This window comes from Falco peregrinus, chromosome 12, assembly GCF_023634155.1.
Source record: "Falco peregrinus isolate bFalPer1 chromosome 12, bFalPer1.pri, whole genome shotgun sequence".
NCBI classification, from domain to species: Eukaryota; Metazoa; Chordata; class Aves; order Falconiformes; family Falconidae; genus Falco; species Falco peregrinus.
The window spans coordinates 23,558,628-23,574,939 of NC_073732.1; the positions used below are offsets into that span (position 1 = coordinate 23,558,628).

The 16,312-nt window shown below is 41.7% G+C and overlaps 1 protein-coding gene across 2 annotated transcripts in view; it reads right to left on the reverse strand.

Moving 5' to 3' along the window:
* FNDC3B (fibronectin type III domain containing 3B) overlaps positions 1-16,312 on the reverse strand; it is a 209,616-nt gene that overhangs the window by 99,323 nt on the left and 93,981 nt on the right. For both annotated transcript variants that reach the window (XM_055817155.1, XM_005242826.4), the window contains exon 4: positions 7,574-7,650. In XM_055817155.1, coding sequence (XP_055673130.1) covers positions 7,574-7,650 — 77 coding nt within the window. The remainder of the gene's footprint in view (positions 1-7,573; positions 7,651-16,312) is intronic.

A 16,312-nucleotide genomic window follows, 5' to 3' on the forward strand; every position in this document is an offset into this window, starting at 1 on the left:
AAGTAATCATAGTGGTGATGTGGCTTTGCTTGGAGACTCAGAGTGCCACACTAATCACTAGGAAACTTACTGCTGCTAAATGATAACTATGTGGGTAAGAGACAAAATAAATAACCTGTATTTAGGGAGTACAACAATTGAAAAAGGAACACAAAGCACCAAAATAAGAGTACTCATTGGGACCAGCTTTACGTTCTGCCCATAAAATTTCCGCTACTGATTTTGACAGCACTCCGAGTACAGAGTGCGTAACACTCGGAAATTTGCTGGCACTGCTGCCACGGAGCAGCCGCGTGTGTGCACAGAGCCATGTACCCTGCAGGAACCCGCTCTGCTGACACACGTTTTCAGAAGAATTGCCCTGTTCACAACAGGTATCTGCTCAAGACAAACCATAGGGCAGAAGGTTGATTCTGCTGCAGAGCTTGTCTATACACCCGTGCAAATCAGCTCTGGAATATGCATAACTTGGCCCCTAATGCCACAGTCAAAGATGTAAAAACAGATGTAGGAAGGTGGAAATGTGCTTAGGCTGAAAAAAAGTTTTTCAGCTTATAATTTTTCCAGAACTATATTTCTGGAGAAGAGTCAACCGGCCAAATTTCAGTCCAGAATTAGGAGCCAAGCTTTTCTTGAAGCTTATTCAAAAAACTTCTGCTGTTTCTGGAACGTAAAAATACAAGTGCGTAAGAACAATTACTATCCCTTTGATTCTCCACACTGACGTGCTTAAGGTAGAGAAGCATCAAGGAAGCATAATGTAGTTTTATACACAAATAGGTGATTAAAACCCTGTTCTTCTCTAAACTGACTGATGACACAGATGGAATGCTGTATGTGAGGGATGTACTGTATGAGATAATGAATGTGCATCCAGGGCACCTGCTGTGAGATGCTGCCACCCCCAGCTGACCACCACCACCTGGAGTTATCCACTGCCCACAGCACCACCAGCAGGACAGACCCTGCTAGGGACCCCCATGCCTCAGCGACTCTGGTCGCATCACCCCCCCTTAGCCCAAACCACAAAGAAAAATTTGTTTATGCTGATATACCCCGAAGTGAAGCTACAGCACGGGCACAGGGTTATTTCTGCTGACGCCGCCGCAGAGGGCCAAGCCCAAGAGGCCGTGCCCACAGCTGTGCGCCATAATGCTCCAGCAAACACAAGTCCCTGCCCCAGGCATCAGCTGAGCGCGTTAAACAGGGTAAAATTTAACTAGTATTAGCTGGCCCAGTTCCTTCTTTGGGCCACGTGTTTCCTTGGGTTGTATGAATTTATACCTGTTAGCTACAGGCTGCGACCGCGGGCCTGGACAATTTCTGTGGACTGGCTGGCCTCCTACAGAAATCAATTTTCTACACAACGTTAAATCATTCACTTGTAATTGGGATTTTACATTAAAAAAAGTGTTGCTTGCGACGTTGAATAACCAGAATAGGAATTTAGTTTAACATACTTGACCCTAACCTCTAAATTTACAACTTCAGCTAGCAATTTGGCACCTGCTGGCTTTAAATTTTGAAGGCTTTACAGAGTCCTCAAAAATGGCTGAACCTCAGAGACATAGACTATCACATCATTGTAGCTGCTGCGTTTCCAGGCCTCTCATCTTTGCTACTGGTTCCACTCAACCTCCACAGCATTTCTTATCCTGGTGTCAGGTCCAAAACCTGCCCTCCGGAAGCTGGAGAAGAGGAAAATCCTTTTCCATTTAGCATGCACTTGAAAAACAGCAATACTTATTTAGCACTGTGCACAAAAATGCTGGACTCAACTCTCAGACTTGGATCAAATTGAGATAGCAAGTTTCTGCATCCTGATCTGAAAAGTTTCCATCACGGCTTTAACTAGTCCAAGCCTCAAAGACAACATCAGTCTTTCAGGTGGGTACAAGCTCTTATCTGTGCACATCTAGACCTGACAACACATGTATTTTGTGCTCTAGTGAAAGATGAGTATGTTAAGGAACAGATTTAGACAGAGAGCTTGTACCCTGCAGCAGCCCATAATGTAAACCATATTTAAAATTACTAGGATTCCTCTTCCTGAACTATCTTCTACAGAGCAGGGAAGAAAGCTCAAAATCCTGTCAAAGACCTTTTTGATGAAATTATCCTGCTAGACAAAACTATAAAATATCAGCAGTAGTGAGAGAAAAGCCAGAGATGAGTGGGATAGAATAGAATATTTCAGCTGGAAGGGACCTACAATGATCATCTAGTCCAACTCAGAGGATGAGCCAGCCTTCCAAAGGACTTTCATCAAAAAGCTAAGAGACTAATATCTTTTATTTGTTTCCTCCCAGGCCACAAATGCTGACAGCATTCTTGTTACTTCATGTGCCCACATTCCAAATGAATGCAGAAACAGAGAGGACATGGTAAAAAATACTGTATCTCCCTATCCTACAAGACATTTTCTCCCCAAACTAGGAATTTTATATGTATGTATGTCTGTGTGTGTGTATGTAAATTCCTGAAGCTGCACATACAATCTTTAAATGTACTACCCTGACATTAACAGATAAAAAAAAAAAGATAATCCAATGCATTATGTATTATATGCATTAGACAGCTAAAAAAACAGCACAGGTTAAGACATCAGGCATCTCTGGATTTGTAAAATTTGCAGTGGGTAGACTGTAGTAGCGTCATTCTGGGAGATGACACTCTCATCAAAGACAGAGCTGATTAGTTTTGATCCATTAACATAGATAACACAACTAAGCAGAGAGGTTAAACTTTGCTAATTGAAGAAGAAACCTGCAATTCTTTCTATCTGCTTAAAACTGTTTGTCATGAAGATCATAAATTCATCAGGAAACACACTGTCTGCTAAACTGTCTCCAGTGCCCAGCAGCAATGAAACCCTAATCCCTGTTGAGGTCTCTAGATGCAATTAGAACATCAGAAGTAATTGCTACTACTAATTTTAGCAGTTTATATTTACAGAAAACAAATATCTCTGGTCATTTGGCACCTAGAGCTAAACTTTCATTATTCTGTGTTTTTCAAACTGTTGCTAGGTAAATTGTCTTTTGCTGTTATTTTTTGTGCTTGCTGGTGTAATTGGCACGCCACCTCAATAACAATATTATTATAGCATAGTTCTGTGTGGTTTTTTCCCATATTTTAGGGAGCTTAATTGCCAAGTGAGGTAGGTAGATGATCCTTCAGAAGGATCAGGATGAACATTACTCATACACAATAAAACTGCCTCCCCCATCAGTTGCCACATTTTGAGAATACCATTTTAAATGTTAGTTGTTTCACATTAGAGGTATCACTGTAGCAATGAAAATTCAGTCTAACTAGAGATAATGCACATATTCAAAGTACTTCAGTACTCCACATTGTCTCATATTACTCCACTGAAATGTAATACTACACCCCCACGAAAGAGGCATGGTGATTTTGCACAGGTAAATTGTATCTGTATTTTGAGAGTTCCAGTTAAAGGAATATGATCACTCTCACGCTGTAACACACACACATTTACTGAACGGGTATAATATGGCAATATGCAAATAATTTCCATTTGCTTTCAAAAAAAATTCTGATTTCACTTAAGCTTAGCATGCTAGATCCAGCAAGGACATCTGGAGCATGGCCACTGGGTGGACCACAACCAATACTTCAGGAATTTCATAAACTAATTTGAAACTTCATTCATAAATCAATCTGTACCAGAAAACAGTACAGAGTGAGCTCATCCACAAGGAACTTGGATGTCAACATTTTATTTATTCACTTAATTTCTTAAGGATGCCAGTCCAAGTTCATGCCAGCCCTGGCAAGTTTGCATCACTATCTTTGCCATCCATCACGTACAAACACCGGTATTAAATCTGTACCTCGAAACTGGAAAACAAACAGATGAACATCTGTAATGCTGGCAAGAACGTTAGGGTATTTTAGATCTAGAACGATACAGATCTTCAGGACCAACGCTCATGAACTTAAAAGGATCATCACTTTATCGCTTGCTCCGCATACGAGATCTGCACAACCTTCCTTGTGTTCAGAGCGTTAGGGAGGATCATCCTGTTAAAGGGTGGATGACTTAACTGACTGCAGTCTACAAAACACACAGGGGACCTCTCCGAGCAGTATGCCACACAAAACCGAAGAGTTTGTGGTTAAAAGCTTAGCCAGCCAAACATGGTTTTGGAAGAGAACATCTCTCTTAGGGTAGAGGATGTACCTGAGACCAAAATCCTGGTTCCTGAGGATATGATGGATTTTCTACCACTTCGCATGTCATTGGAAGACCTTCCCCTTTCTCGAAGTTACACTTTAGTTCTGTTATAATGCTACGTGTTTCATGGAGGAATACCGAACTGCAGGACATGCACAGTTCAGGCTGTATGACCTCAACGTTACCTCCCGACAAAAGGAGTCTTATCAGCACTATGCATGCTTCGTGCTCCAAACAGTAAATTGGTCCTTTAGCCTTAAAATATCTGTGGCAGAGACCACATATTAACAACTCTGTAAATAAAATTCAAAAGCGGAATTTCATGCCAAATTTTCACGTCCAACTACATGAGTAATTCCTCAAACTCCAGTGGAATTGCTCCAGATTTATTTCAGAGAGAGCAGTCCTCAGGCAATAGCACTAGCCCTAAGCAAACAAGTTCATGACCGTGCTTTTTTGTATTTCCATTTTTCTAGTTCTCCTCATTAGAACACCCCAAATCCTCCTTCCCTCCTCCCAAACATAACACACTGTGAAAGGCAGAAAAAACCACCCATGAGAATGTCCCCAAAATTAATAGCTTAGCATCCAAATCATGATCTTTGATCTTTAGATTACGCTGACACCAGGGAGGTCAGGTGCTCGAGGAGCCAGGAGAAGGCACTGGGCCACAGACCCTGATGGCAAGAAGCCTCCAGCGGGCATCCTAGCGGAGGGTGGGCTCCCACCCTGCCCCGCAGGACTCCTGTGGCACCGAGGCGCCTCCGCCTGCAGCTTGGAACTGGAACGGGCATAACAGCTTGTGCCCGGCTCCTGGCAAGTCATGGGAGCTGCTCCTTCAACGTTCAACAGCTGCAGCCAAAACTGTCGATGTAACACACATTTAAATACAGATTTTCTACCACACCACCTTCCACAACTCACTTTTACAGTAGCAATATTGTCCACCGAGAGCACAGCAAAGAACTTTTTCTCTCTTTTATATTTTACTAACCCTAGGCCAACAAAGAATTGCAGAGACCTGAACTCTGATCTGATAGTTCCTATCTGCCAGAGGTGCACAGAGGTTTGTTTGCTGAAAAGGAAACGCAAACCAAATGGCTGCATTGAACTGGTCTTTGAAAGCAAAACCATAGCATGAAATAGCTGAACTGGTGGTGTGTATTTGTCTTCTATTATTTTCCTGGATTTTCTCCCACCCTGGCTAAGCCTCACCATTGGGAACATCTCCTTAATATCAACAAACCCAGCTTCTAGTCACGGCTACTAACATGGTCCTTCAAGTCTAGAAACACAGTCTATTTCCCTGCTGCTTCCAGTGGGGCTGGTCTGGCAGGGCACACAGCCTCCTGCCAATTGTTTGCTGATCATTTTCACAATACTGAAGAGGTCACGAAGCATCATTTTAATCCGAGGTTGCAATCACAAGATCACCAATGTAACATTTCAGGCTAATACTCACAGTTCCCACAGGCTTGGCATAACAAAATGGAAAAAAAGATTTCATGTCTTTTTTTAATAGGCACCATTACTTCTCCACAGAGGTATCTGCTTTCTGCCTGACTCTTAGATGTGCACTTTAGGGACAAATCAAACCAAAAATCAAACGTATTTTGATTCCTATCTCAGAGCGCATTCATTTGCTTTATAGCCTTTCCCTTGCCATTCTAAATTTAAAGCCGTGTTCTCATTACTTATCATAAACTAGAGTTTTGATCTGTGAGGCAACAAACGCAAGAGCAAATGAGGCAGGGACACTTACTACAGTATGAACTAATTCGATCACCACACACTTTCAGCTACTACTATTCAACACGAAGCAGTCTGAAAAGCAAGAGGCTCTCTTGCCACACAGCAGAACACACATTCTGCTGCCGAAAAGCATGGAACACAGAGTTTTACCCTAAAACTTTACAACATATTTCCAGCTCCTTGGAAAAATTTCTTCAGAAGAGGGTTTTTGGTTAGGGTGTTTCTGGTTAAGAAATGACTTAAAGGCTTTTTTTAGTGGAATTATTCTGTTGCCCCACAAAAAGCATTAAAAAGGAACAGAGTTCCGAGAGAGATACAACTGGAAGACTTTCATCACTCTGGTTTGGAAAGAGTTTCAATTATACCCAACCGTTTATCTCAGCACAGGGGCTGAAAGGTACAAACATTTTAATAATTACAATGTGTTAAAGTAATTTCAAAGGAAGAGTAAATCTTGAAAAAATAAAATCCTTGCATGATATGGGTCAGTTCGTTGAATTAGGTCAGCCCACAAGGAGTATTAAAACAGCACTGCAAGTGCTGTCTCAAAGCGTACCCCAGCCACCCACCTCGGGACGCTTGAGAAGCGGGAGGAAGCTGGACCACCCTGCCGTCCTGCCCTCTCTCCTAGGCTGGCTAACAAAGTCCCCTGCACTTAAAGCATGTTCTCATTCTGTTCAGAAGTTAAAATACCACAGAGCAATTGCAGTATTTTGTGGGATTTAAGTATGATGCCATCCACAATTTTTCAGAATGACACAAGCTCACATGTTTCCTGGGGAGGGGAAGGAATTCCAGGACATCAACTATTTTCTGCTTAATAAGATGCCAGGATGTATGTACCAGAAGTTCCTATGCTCTTCATCAAGGATATTTCAAGTATTTTGTATACTTTTAATGAAGCTTTCAATCCAGTCCAGGTCTCAATGAAAGCGGTTTGTTTTTTTTGATTTAAATTACTTATTGCATTTTTCACAGCTATTCTGCCTTACATCAACCTTTTTTTTCTTCCTGACTTCAGAAAGGGTTTAAGCTTTGCAGAAGACAGCAGGAACACAAACAATCTGGTAATCTATAGTGGTTATTTACACAGTAGAGCAGTAGGTGTTCAAGAGTCTCAAAACCTAATGCAACAGCTTTGTGAAAAGCGTTTTCCATTTTTTCCATGGATAGGTAATTAAATCCCATCTATTCTTCAAAACAAAACACCACCACCCCCCCAGCTCTTGATACGCTGCAGTATTTCTGCTGGGAAGATACAACAGCGTATTTTATAGCTACAGTGGTGTCTCCTCTCACTTCCAACTCCTACCCCTTCCGACTATCACACTAGAATTAAGGCACCCCCTACCATCGCGGACTTCTTTCCCTCTCACAAAGGGTAAGAAGTTGCACGTGTAGGCTTAATCTGTATGCATAGCTTTTGTTAGCGTTAAAAATAAAACAAAACTGGTTGCGCAAACGTGTGTATGCTGTCAGTAAAGAGGAGCAGTATGAAAATGTGTATTACCATTTCCGTTAGTATTTCTAGACTAGAAGTCGTACTTCAACCAAGTAGACTTCTCCATATGGATCAATACTATTGCTTCTATACACAATGTGATTCTTCAAGATGCATACCTGTGAGATATAACCAGGAGGCACATGAATAGGGGGGATGGATCCATTGGGTGACATCATGGGAACCTCTGCTGGTCCTAACAGAGAGAAAGAAAGAAGATATCAGCTTTTTCAGTTTTTTAAAAAATGGTGCAATTGCTCAGAAAAGGCTAAAAATAGCTTTATTTTTTAAGTCTCCAACAGCAAAATGAGCAGCTCCACTAATTTCTGGTATATGGAAAATGCCTTGTGCCATCATTCTGAGAATAAGATCATTGTTCAACGACTTTACCATATATTCCATTGAAAAAATATTTTCATCATAAAACAGCTAAAATATAGACTTTATATTACCCACTGATCAACTTATACAGCATTAAGCAGTAACACAATATGTCCTTTAGCAGCCCACAATTCCTATATTGAAATCTGGTTAAGTTATTCTTGTCGAAGGCATGGAAGCAGAGAACAAAGCAGAAACTGTGCAGCCTGGAATTAGGCTGCTCCCAAGGAAAGCGTCCAATTGTAGCAAAAAAAAATTCACATATGTGAAAAACTATCTATCTATTTAAGAATGCACAAAGACCAAATTCATTATCTCAGCTATTCAGACTAACCTTGGAATGTGGTTATACAAGCAAGTAGCTTATGGTTTCCACTCCGAAATCCAGCCCTGAACACGCAAGTTCCATTTTGAGGCACTGAGTACAAGGATAACAAAGCCAGTGCCATAACCATCCAGCTTTTACAAACACAGCCTCACAGCTCAACGAAAGAGTCCAGATGAAATGCAAGTAGTTCGCTTGATTGCTCATTGACTCAGCCATTAACTGGGAACATCACACAGAGCAGTCGGTAAAATGAACCCCCCAAACGTCAGACAGATGTTTGCATGTTTGCAGTGAGAGTTTATACTACTTAATTTCATTGCTTCCTTAATACACATTAAAATGTTTACACTAACCTGGTAGTTAGCCCAAAAACAGTCAGGGCCAAACTCTTGAGAAGAGCTCAGAGAGAACTTGTTGTTGCAAACTGAATTTTAGCTTTGGCTAACAATACAGGAGATAACTTCATAACCTCCTCTGATGGAGAAGCCATCAAACGCCACCAAACTGTATCACATTCTAGGTAAGGAAGCTAAACACTAGAACAGATGAAGGACTTCAGGCACAGATGGGATGTAATGGCCCTCAGGAGCGATTTCTCCCTAAGTTTAGGCAAATCTAACAAAATCCTGAACAACCTAGCAAGCCACAGTCTAATAAAAGCAAAAGCAGTCCACATTAAATTATCAGAAAGATATTCCCTATCCATCTACATTTTTATACTCCTCAGGCTGCTTATTGTACAATAAGCAGGATTTCCCAACCTCTCAAAACCCAAGTTACACACAGGAATCCATCCCAGTTATTTATATCTCCTCTGATCACGGCTCATTTTCTCTAACCTGTTATTTATAATCTAATCAGCACATATGGTTTTTACCAGTCACGTCTAGATCTGAAATAGGATAATTTATCATCAAGTATATTAAGCACATGGAAACTCCAAGGTTTAAACTAAAAGAAGTCATTTTCGGCATGTGGTTCTGCTGCTCTTCAAACTTGCCTATACTTAGCTATGTAGGGAACTTGACCTATACTACAACCCCAACAAGAAAAGAAAAAAGTCGTTATTACTACTTCTTATTATTCAGCTCATGAGTCCCCTGCCACCTTACTCTATAGTCAACAATCCTTGTGTGAAAGGGAAAAATAAAATATCAGCATGAGCAGTAAGCGATTACTGGGGGGAGCTGTCATCTAAATGGTTCTATTCAAACCCATCAAAAATATGAAGTGACAGTTCGTTCGGAAGGAACTTCACAGAAATATTGAGTAAATGTGTTTTCCCTATCAAAATATCTGCAAATTTCTTTTGAGGAATACGGGTTTTTTTATTTCTCTCAGAAACTACTTTGGTCTATATACGCTGCCAAGTTTCACTCCACAGTAAGTTGGACATGTATCTATACGTAACAGCCAATACTGGTAAACACAATGACACTGTTTTGGGGGATTCAGTCCACACCGGATTATCAAGTGCTGTTTGGTTCTTCAGAATGAAACATGCCTGAGATTAGGTAAAATTAATATTCACATTGTTATGCAACTCGTGCCTTGTCAGTGATTTCTCAAACCTGAAAAACTGCAAGAAAAAAGTCATTATAAAATCAAAAATCCCCAGTTCACCATTCAAGTATACAACAGCGTAAGCGTTGCATGTAAACGTTGCTTAATAAAGCTTTAATGCTTAATTTGTTTCAGTCCCCCACCAAAATGCTATCTACTTACAGTTGTATTGGCCCGAGCCAGTCCTTCCCATAAGACTGGTACTCTGATTTGGAAATAAATTAAAAAATTAAACAGTTTTGGAGTTTCTGTGTATGGACCAGATAGTCATTATACAACAAGGGAGAAACACTTTGCTCGCATGCCTCACATCTGTCCTTCCAAACCTTGTGCCAATTGCTCATATGGAGTAGCGATCTACTTGCAGGAAGAAATCGAACTCCCACACTGATACTGTTGACTGTAACACTTCCATTCCCATAAAAAAAAAATAAATAATATTGTGTTTTATCATCAAAACGTGCACCATGCAAGATGATTCTTGACTTTGCGTATGACCCACAAACTGTTAAAGTCATTTGGATAACAGGTTTTAAAAGAATGACAGCCTAATGATTTGCAGTTAGATTTTGTTTCCAGTGCTTTGATTTCGAGGCTAGCCAAATGACTTTAGCATACATTATTTCATCTCTGTCATCAACGATATCAAAACAACTTCAAGCTCCAGCAACTGAAATACAGGCCCCATCTCTACAGCACGATGAGCCCCAGGAATTATTAAAGACTTGTTATTGCAAGGAAACCATTCCCCAATTAAAAACAATGGTATGGTTTTGTTTTAGTGGGGGTGGGGTTTGCGGCACGGTGAGGGTTTTTTGTTAAGTATTTTTTAACTGTTAAAAAGCAGACAATTAGTGAAGGATGCTCCTCAGTCGCTTTGTATCCACAGGATGGATACAAGTAATATGTCCTCTAGGGAATTAGAACTTTGCAAGTTTTAATTGAAGCTCATCTTTCCATGCTAAATTTAATAGAACTGAGAAAAAATCCTATATCCCATTTCTATTTCCATCCACTCTAACACGGATGCTATACACTGAAACGAGCTCATTTTAACACTTTTCGAACCTGTTGACAAACTGAGGCTGTCTCCCAAGTTCATAATGAAACCGAGCCAGAGGAGCTTTGGCCACCTCTGCTGACAAAGCAAGAGGCCAAATCCCACCCCGAGCTCCTTGGCTGTAACCAGAGCACATCCATCGGCTGCTGGGGACACCCCAAAGCACCGGGGCTGGCTCCGTGCAACACGCCGGGGCAAGGGGATTATTCCCCTTCCTCTGACACAGGGGGAGAAGCAGAGGAGCCACCAGGCTGAAGGCACCGAATGAAGTCCAGCCAGCCAGGCAGGTGACAGACCACACTTGTCCCTAGCTGCAAGAGCACAAAGCTTTCATATTTCTAACATGTGAACAATTAAGAAACAGTAAAAGAAGCAACTCAGCCTCATACTGCGGCAGAGCTAATTAACAGCTTGACAGCCCAGGAAGAGCCTGTCCTCTTCCAAGCCACATGCTCCCTCTTTTGTGCTGCCCTGTTACTCCTCCCATGGCATGGAAACTAATTATTTTGACCGTTTTAGATGACCAAAGGGGTTTTTATAAATCTCTTGCCTTTTTAAAAAAACACCTGCACATGCAGTCTAACAAAAGTGACAACAATTAATCTATTCCTTCTCTTATCACGGTTTATTGTGTGAAGTAGCAGATCAAAGCAACTCTCCCTTCCGTCTCCGTCTCCCACTTCCCCTGCCAAGAGGATGCTTCTGTCACCGAGAGATTGTCAGTTCTCTTGGCCGTTTTTATTCCTTCAGGAATAATGTAACAATCTACTAGAGAGACTTCAGTCCCAAGGTTTTCAAGGCTAATTATAGCCTTGGTTGCAATCCATGGCACTTTCAAAATTCTTATATAAAGCCGGTTTTGGATTAAGTATGGTTTTTTTCTTGTTCCTGAGTGACCTTTTACACATGCATTAAAGATCGCTTTAGCTTAATTAGGTTTTCTTCCTTAAATTATAGAAACCAAAGTCTAGTGTTTCAGTTCCTCCAGCTGTAGCAATGCACCTTTCCTATTTCCTTCTTCCTGCATCGCATTTTAAGTCAAACAAGTAGTTTCACTACACTGTTTTCCTCTCCTCAGTGCTTACAGAACATGGCTTTTCTCTCTTTATGACTAAATTATGTCCACCGTAGAATATTTTTCAGACCCAGCTCCAGCACACGGGCACATGTTTTACCCTGTGTTTCTACTGACCGTTTTGCACAGCTACTTGCTAAGAGCGAACCCTACCAGGCTTTGTTACGAAGTTCCCATTCTGCGATCAGTTACAGAAAACTCTGCAGTTCAAGAATTTCTCAGCCCTGTTTCTAGTAAACACGTACTGACTTACCGTTTCACACCGCAGTACCTGCGTTAGCACAAAACAACATGAAATGTAGTGATTTGGGTACTTTTACTTTGGAATTTAAGAATCCTGTACATTTTAATAACAAGAACCTACTGTATTAGCAAAGTAGAAAATGAAATCCAGCCAGGTAAATGCACTGTATTTTATAAAGCTTAACAGTTGTAAGTAATCCATGAAAAAATATTATGCTTCCCTCTGATTCAGAACAAAACTGGTATCACATCTTTCACACAGGGTGCTTCTCAGGAAGCGAAACTATGGAGCAAGAGGTGTGACCAAACGAAAGATAATTAAAGGGCAAATTGGCCTGCCTTGCTAAAACAAATGACCCAGGTCTAGCTGACCTTGGCCAGGACCCAAGGGTTTGCATTTTCACATGGATGAGCAGCTGTTCCGGAGCAATTTCCTCAATGAAAACAGCACAAACAGGCTCCCCGTTGCTGTCAGGCACACGTGTCTTCTCCCTCCACTTGGTTGTTCTCAAAGCACCTTATGGACCAAACCAGGTGATGACAAGGAAAACACAAACAAACAAACAAGGCACCCTGGATCCTTCCATTCATCTTCTTTCCTTCGCAGCAGAGAGAAGTTTTTTTCCTAGCCTTTCAGCCACAGCCTAAACCTGCTTGTTCGCACAAGCTAACACGAGTGTGTCAGACCACTTCATACAAACCTTTAAAGCGGGATATGAAGAGCTTTCACACACAAACATGACCACGGTTTTGAGATGCAATCTCTCCTAGAAAAGAGCTCATTCAGATGTTAACTCTGCTCTCCTACGGTAAAAGGCAGAGGAAGAGTCAACTCCCAGGTGTCTACTTAAGTCACTAGGACACAGGGTGTTAAATTTGCTGCTGATCAAGATTTGAATACTTTGTCCTTGGATGAGTATACATTTGTAGATTAAAGCAACTCCACACCAGGAAGAAAAGAAGGAGTAACTTTTACAGTATTAAGTGCTTGAGGGGGTAAAACGATAGCTTTGAAAAATACCTTTGGAGAGGTCTGAAATGTCAAAAAAAAAATCCCACCTAATGCTGCACTCAACCTGCCACAGGTGGGGTTGTGAAAGGTGAAAAAAATAACATGATCAATACAGCTTATCAAGCCATAGGTTAATGAAAGCATCCAGCACTCGGCCATCCCCATGGCACCAGCTCATGCCTGAAGGCAGCAGCACATAGAGCGCTTTATACTGCTTATCCATACATACCTGTCAGTATTTTTAAGGCAACCTTACCTGCACATAAGGATGTGAATAAAAGGATGCCTACCACGTGTCCATTCACGTTGTCTGGCACCTCAACTGTTTATTTTCTATTCAGATCACAATTTACTAGTAGGAAGTAATTCCTTCACCTTATAAAGAGTACTACAAAAACATTACCAAAACCCTCAACTTTAATAGAACTTGCTCCATGGATTTCAAATGATCTTGGCCCCCACAACAAACAGCCACTTAAATGCAAATGAAACATTAAAAAAAACCCAACAAACTATCAGCTTGAAGTCTCCTGTACCCACATGGCTTAACCACTGAACACCGTTACCTCAATCTGTACCTGCAAACACAGTGTTTGAAAGTGGAGATTGAAACACTTTCGATGTAGGTAACACGTGCCGCTAAACTTTGCAATTTCTACGACCACTTTAGGTTTTTTTCAATATCCTTTCTAAATCCTGTGACTACATTAGAAGAGGTTACAAATTATAACAGTCCTTTACCCACCCCCACCCCCATTATCAAATTTTATTTGTCGCAAATATAATTAAAAATGAAACATAAAATAATTAAGGTTAAAAAATGCATTAATGTCTTGGAGTTTCAGTGCATTATCACCCCCAACATTAAACTGCAAATCATGTACACCTGGTTTACATGGTCAGTACTCGGCCCTTACAGCCACAGGCCCTACGACGTACCCAGTTTGGAGACTGGTTTGACTGATGTTTGCAGCATGTGCAGACAAACCAACTCACCCAAACATCAAAGTACTCAGAAGCTCAAGCCAAGCACATCAAGCAGGCAGCTCCCGGAGCATTCTGTGGCTTATTTAAATGACAGCACCCTTGCTGTTTACATCGGAGACTCTTGAAAACAGCTTATTTTACCTGTGTTTGCTGTTTGACCTGCTACACACTGCGAGGGGCTCAAGTACCTTCCATTTGGACTTAACAGCACTCTACGCTTTTATGTAAGAACCAAGAGATTCCTACTCAGCAGCATGCTATTTTGCAGTGCGTGTCTCCCAGATGTTGTGTCCTGGTTCAGGGCATATTCTAGGAATAATAAAGTCACCCACACACACAGGAAATTAACTCAAATACATCAGTCGCACCGAACGTGCCCTCTCCAAAGCTATCGCAACGCTACAGATGGTTACACAGCAGCAGTATTCCATCTGAATTTGAGGAGGAAGCTAGGTTAAATTCTCATTTTTATCTCCCACGGACCTATGAATTCACAAATCTCCAAGTGTCAAACATTTGATGTCTCAAAGGCTAAGCGCACGGCGTTTTGAGATAGGTATCCTGAGATACACAGTTTGAGATGGGCATCCTCCCACTCCTCACCTGCGAGAGCTCACACGCCGTCCTGCACCTTGGTTTTGGAGTCACCACTCCTCACTGACTTACCAAGCGGAGACAGCCTGGGCAAGGCCATGGGCACATCGCCCCTCGCGCAGGGCAGCCTCTCCTGCCGCGGGGCTGGGAGGGCAGCAGGGGCCGCCTGGGGACACAGACCCCGTCCCGCCGCGCAGGGCCAGCCTACGCCACCGACAGCGCCGCTAACGGTCTGCAGCGGTGATTAAGCTTACACATCAGGAGCAAGTCTGACAACACAAAGCTCACTGAAGCCTTTAGAAAAGGTTAGACGAGTCTACTTGCTCAGCCACAGAGAAAGGGGATGGACAGGATGGGCTCTTCAGGTCTCTTGTTCTTCTGCATCCCCAAGTGGGTTTTGTTTCTTTTTTGAACTACACCCATCTATCCCTCTAGAGTTTCAATTTTATGGGCAAGATTTTGGAGCAGAACACTTTTTTTGTTGTTGTTTTGAACAGAAGCGGAGTATTTTCGTGCCCCAATCTGAACAAACAAGTTGGATTCTTTTGCTAAAATAAACCTTTTCTGATGGTTGGCTCATCAGCCGCTACTGCAAAAACACTTGCAAGGAGTATGTTGCAATACTTCAAGCATTGAAAATAAGAATACTCCCATGGCAATTCACCAGATGGGCTACAGATTGTAAATCATACATGTCTAGACTAAAACACAAGAGACAAACATCTGTCTAAAATCAGTTGACTTGAATGGCAAATACTGTTAAATAAATTAGGACTACTTTGGAAACAAAGAGAACAACCAACTACATTGAAAACATCTGAAATTAATCCATTAACACACAAGCCACAACACAATAACCTGAAACTGGAGAGACATCCATTTCATCATGAATATTAACCCAAGATGACACCCTGACATCTGAAGCAGGAGCACAAAAGCATTTCTGTGACCCAGCACCATGTTACCCGCAAGGACTCATGAATCCATCCCCAGAACATCTGGCTGGAGCAGGGTTGTTATTCTCCTCGCTTCACAAGTGAAACTGTGGGACAAAAGACACAAAGCGCCTGATGCAGAGTCACACAGGAAGCATGTGGGAACATCACTGGACACAAACCCAGAACAGGGCTTGGGTCGTAAAACGATACTTATGCCTGAATAAAACTTCAGACTGCTGAAGAAAGGTAGGGTACTGCATAGAAAAACTCTGGTTTGAAAAAAAGTAAGTCTTCCTCCTATCTACTAACTTTTCTTTCCTTTGGTAACCCTTTTTTTTTGTGACAGAAATATGCCAGAAAGTCCATGGATGAACAGAGGGAACAGCACTACCAAGAAAGGTGAGACAGAAGAGATGCTGCACAGAAAACTGCAGCCCGCCCTTTGCAGGAGTCTCCAAGAGAAAAAAGGAGACTATAAAGCTGAACTCGGGAATGGGAGAAACTCAGATAACTATTACCAACCCATGCAAACGCCGGGAGATCTCTGTCAGCATCAGGCTTCATTTTTGAATCAAAAAATCTCATGTATCAAGTTTTTACACGACTAAAGGTTTGAAAAGCAACAGAAGGATTAGCATCCTCCAGCTGAGCTCCCACCAGACCTATAACCATTGCAC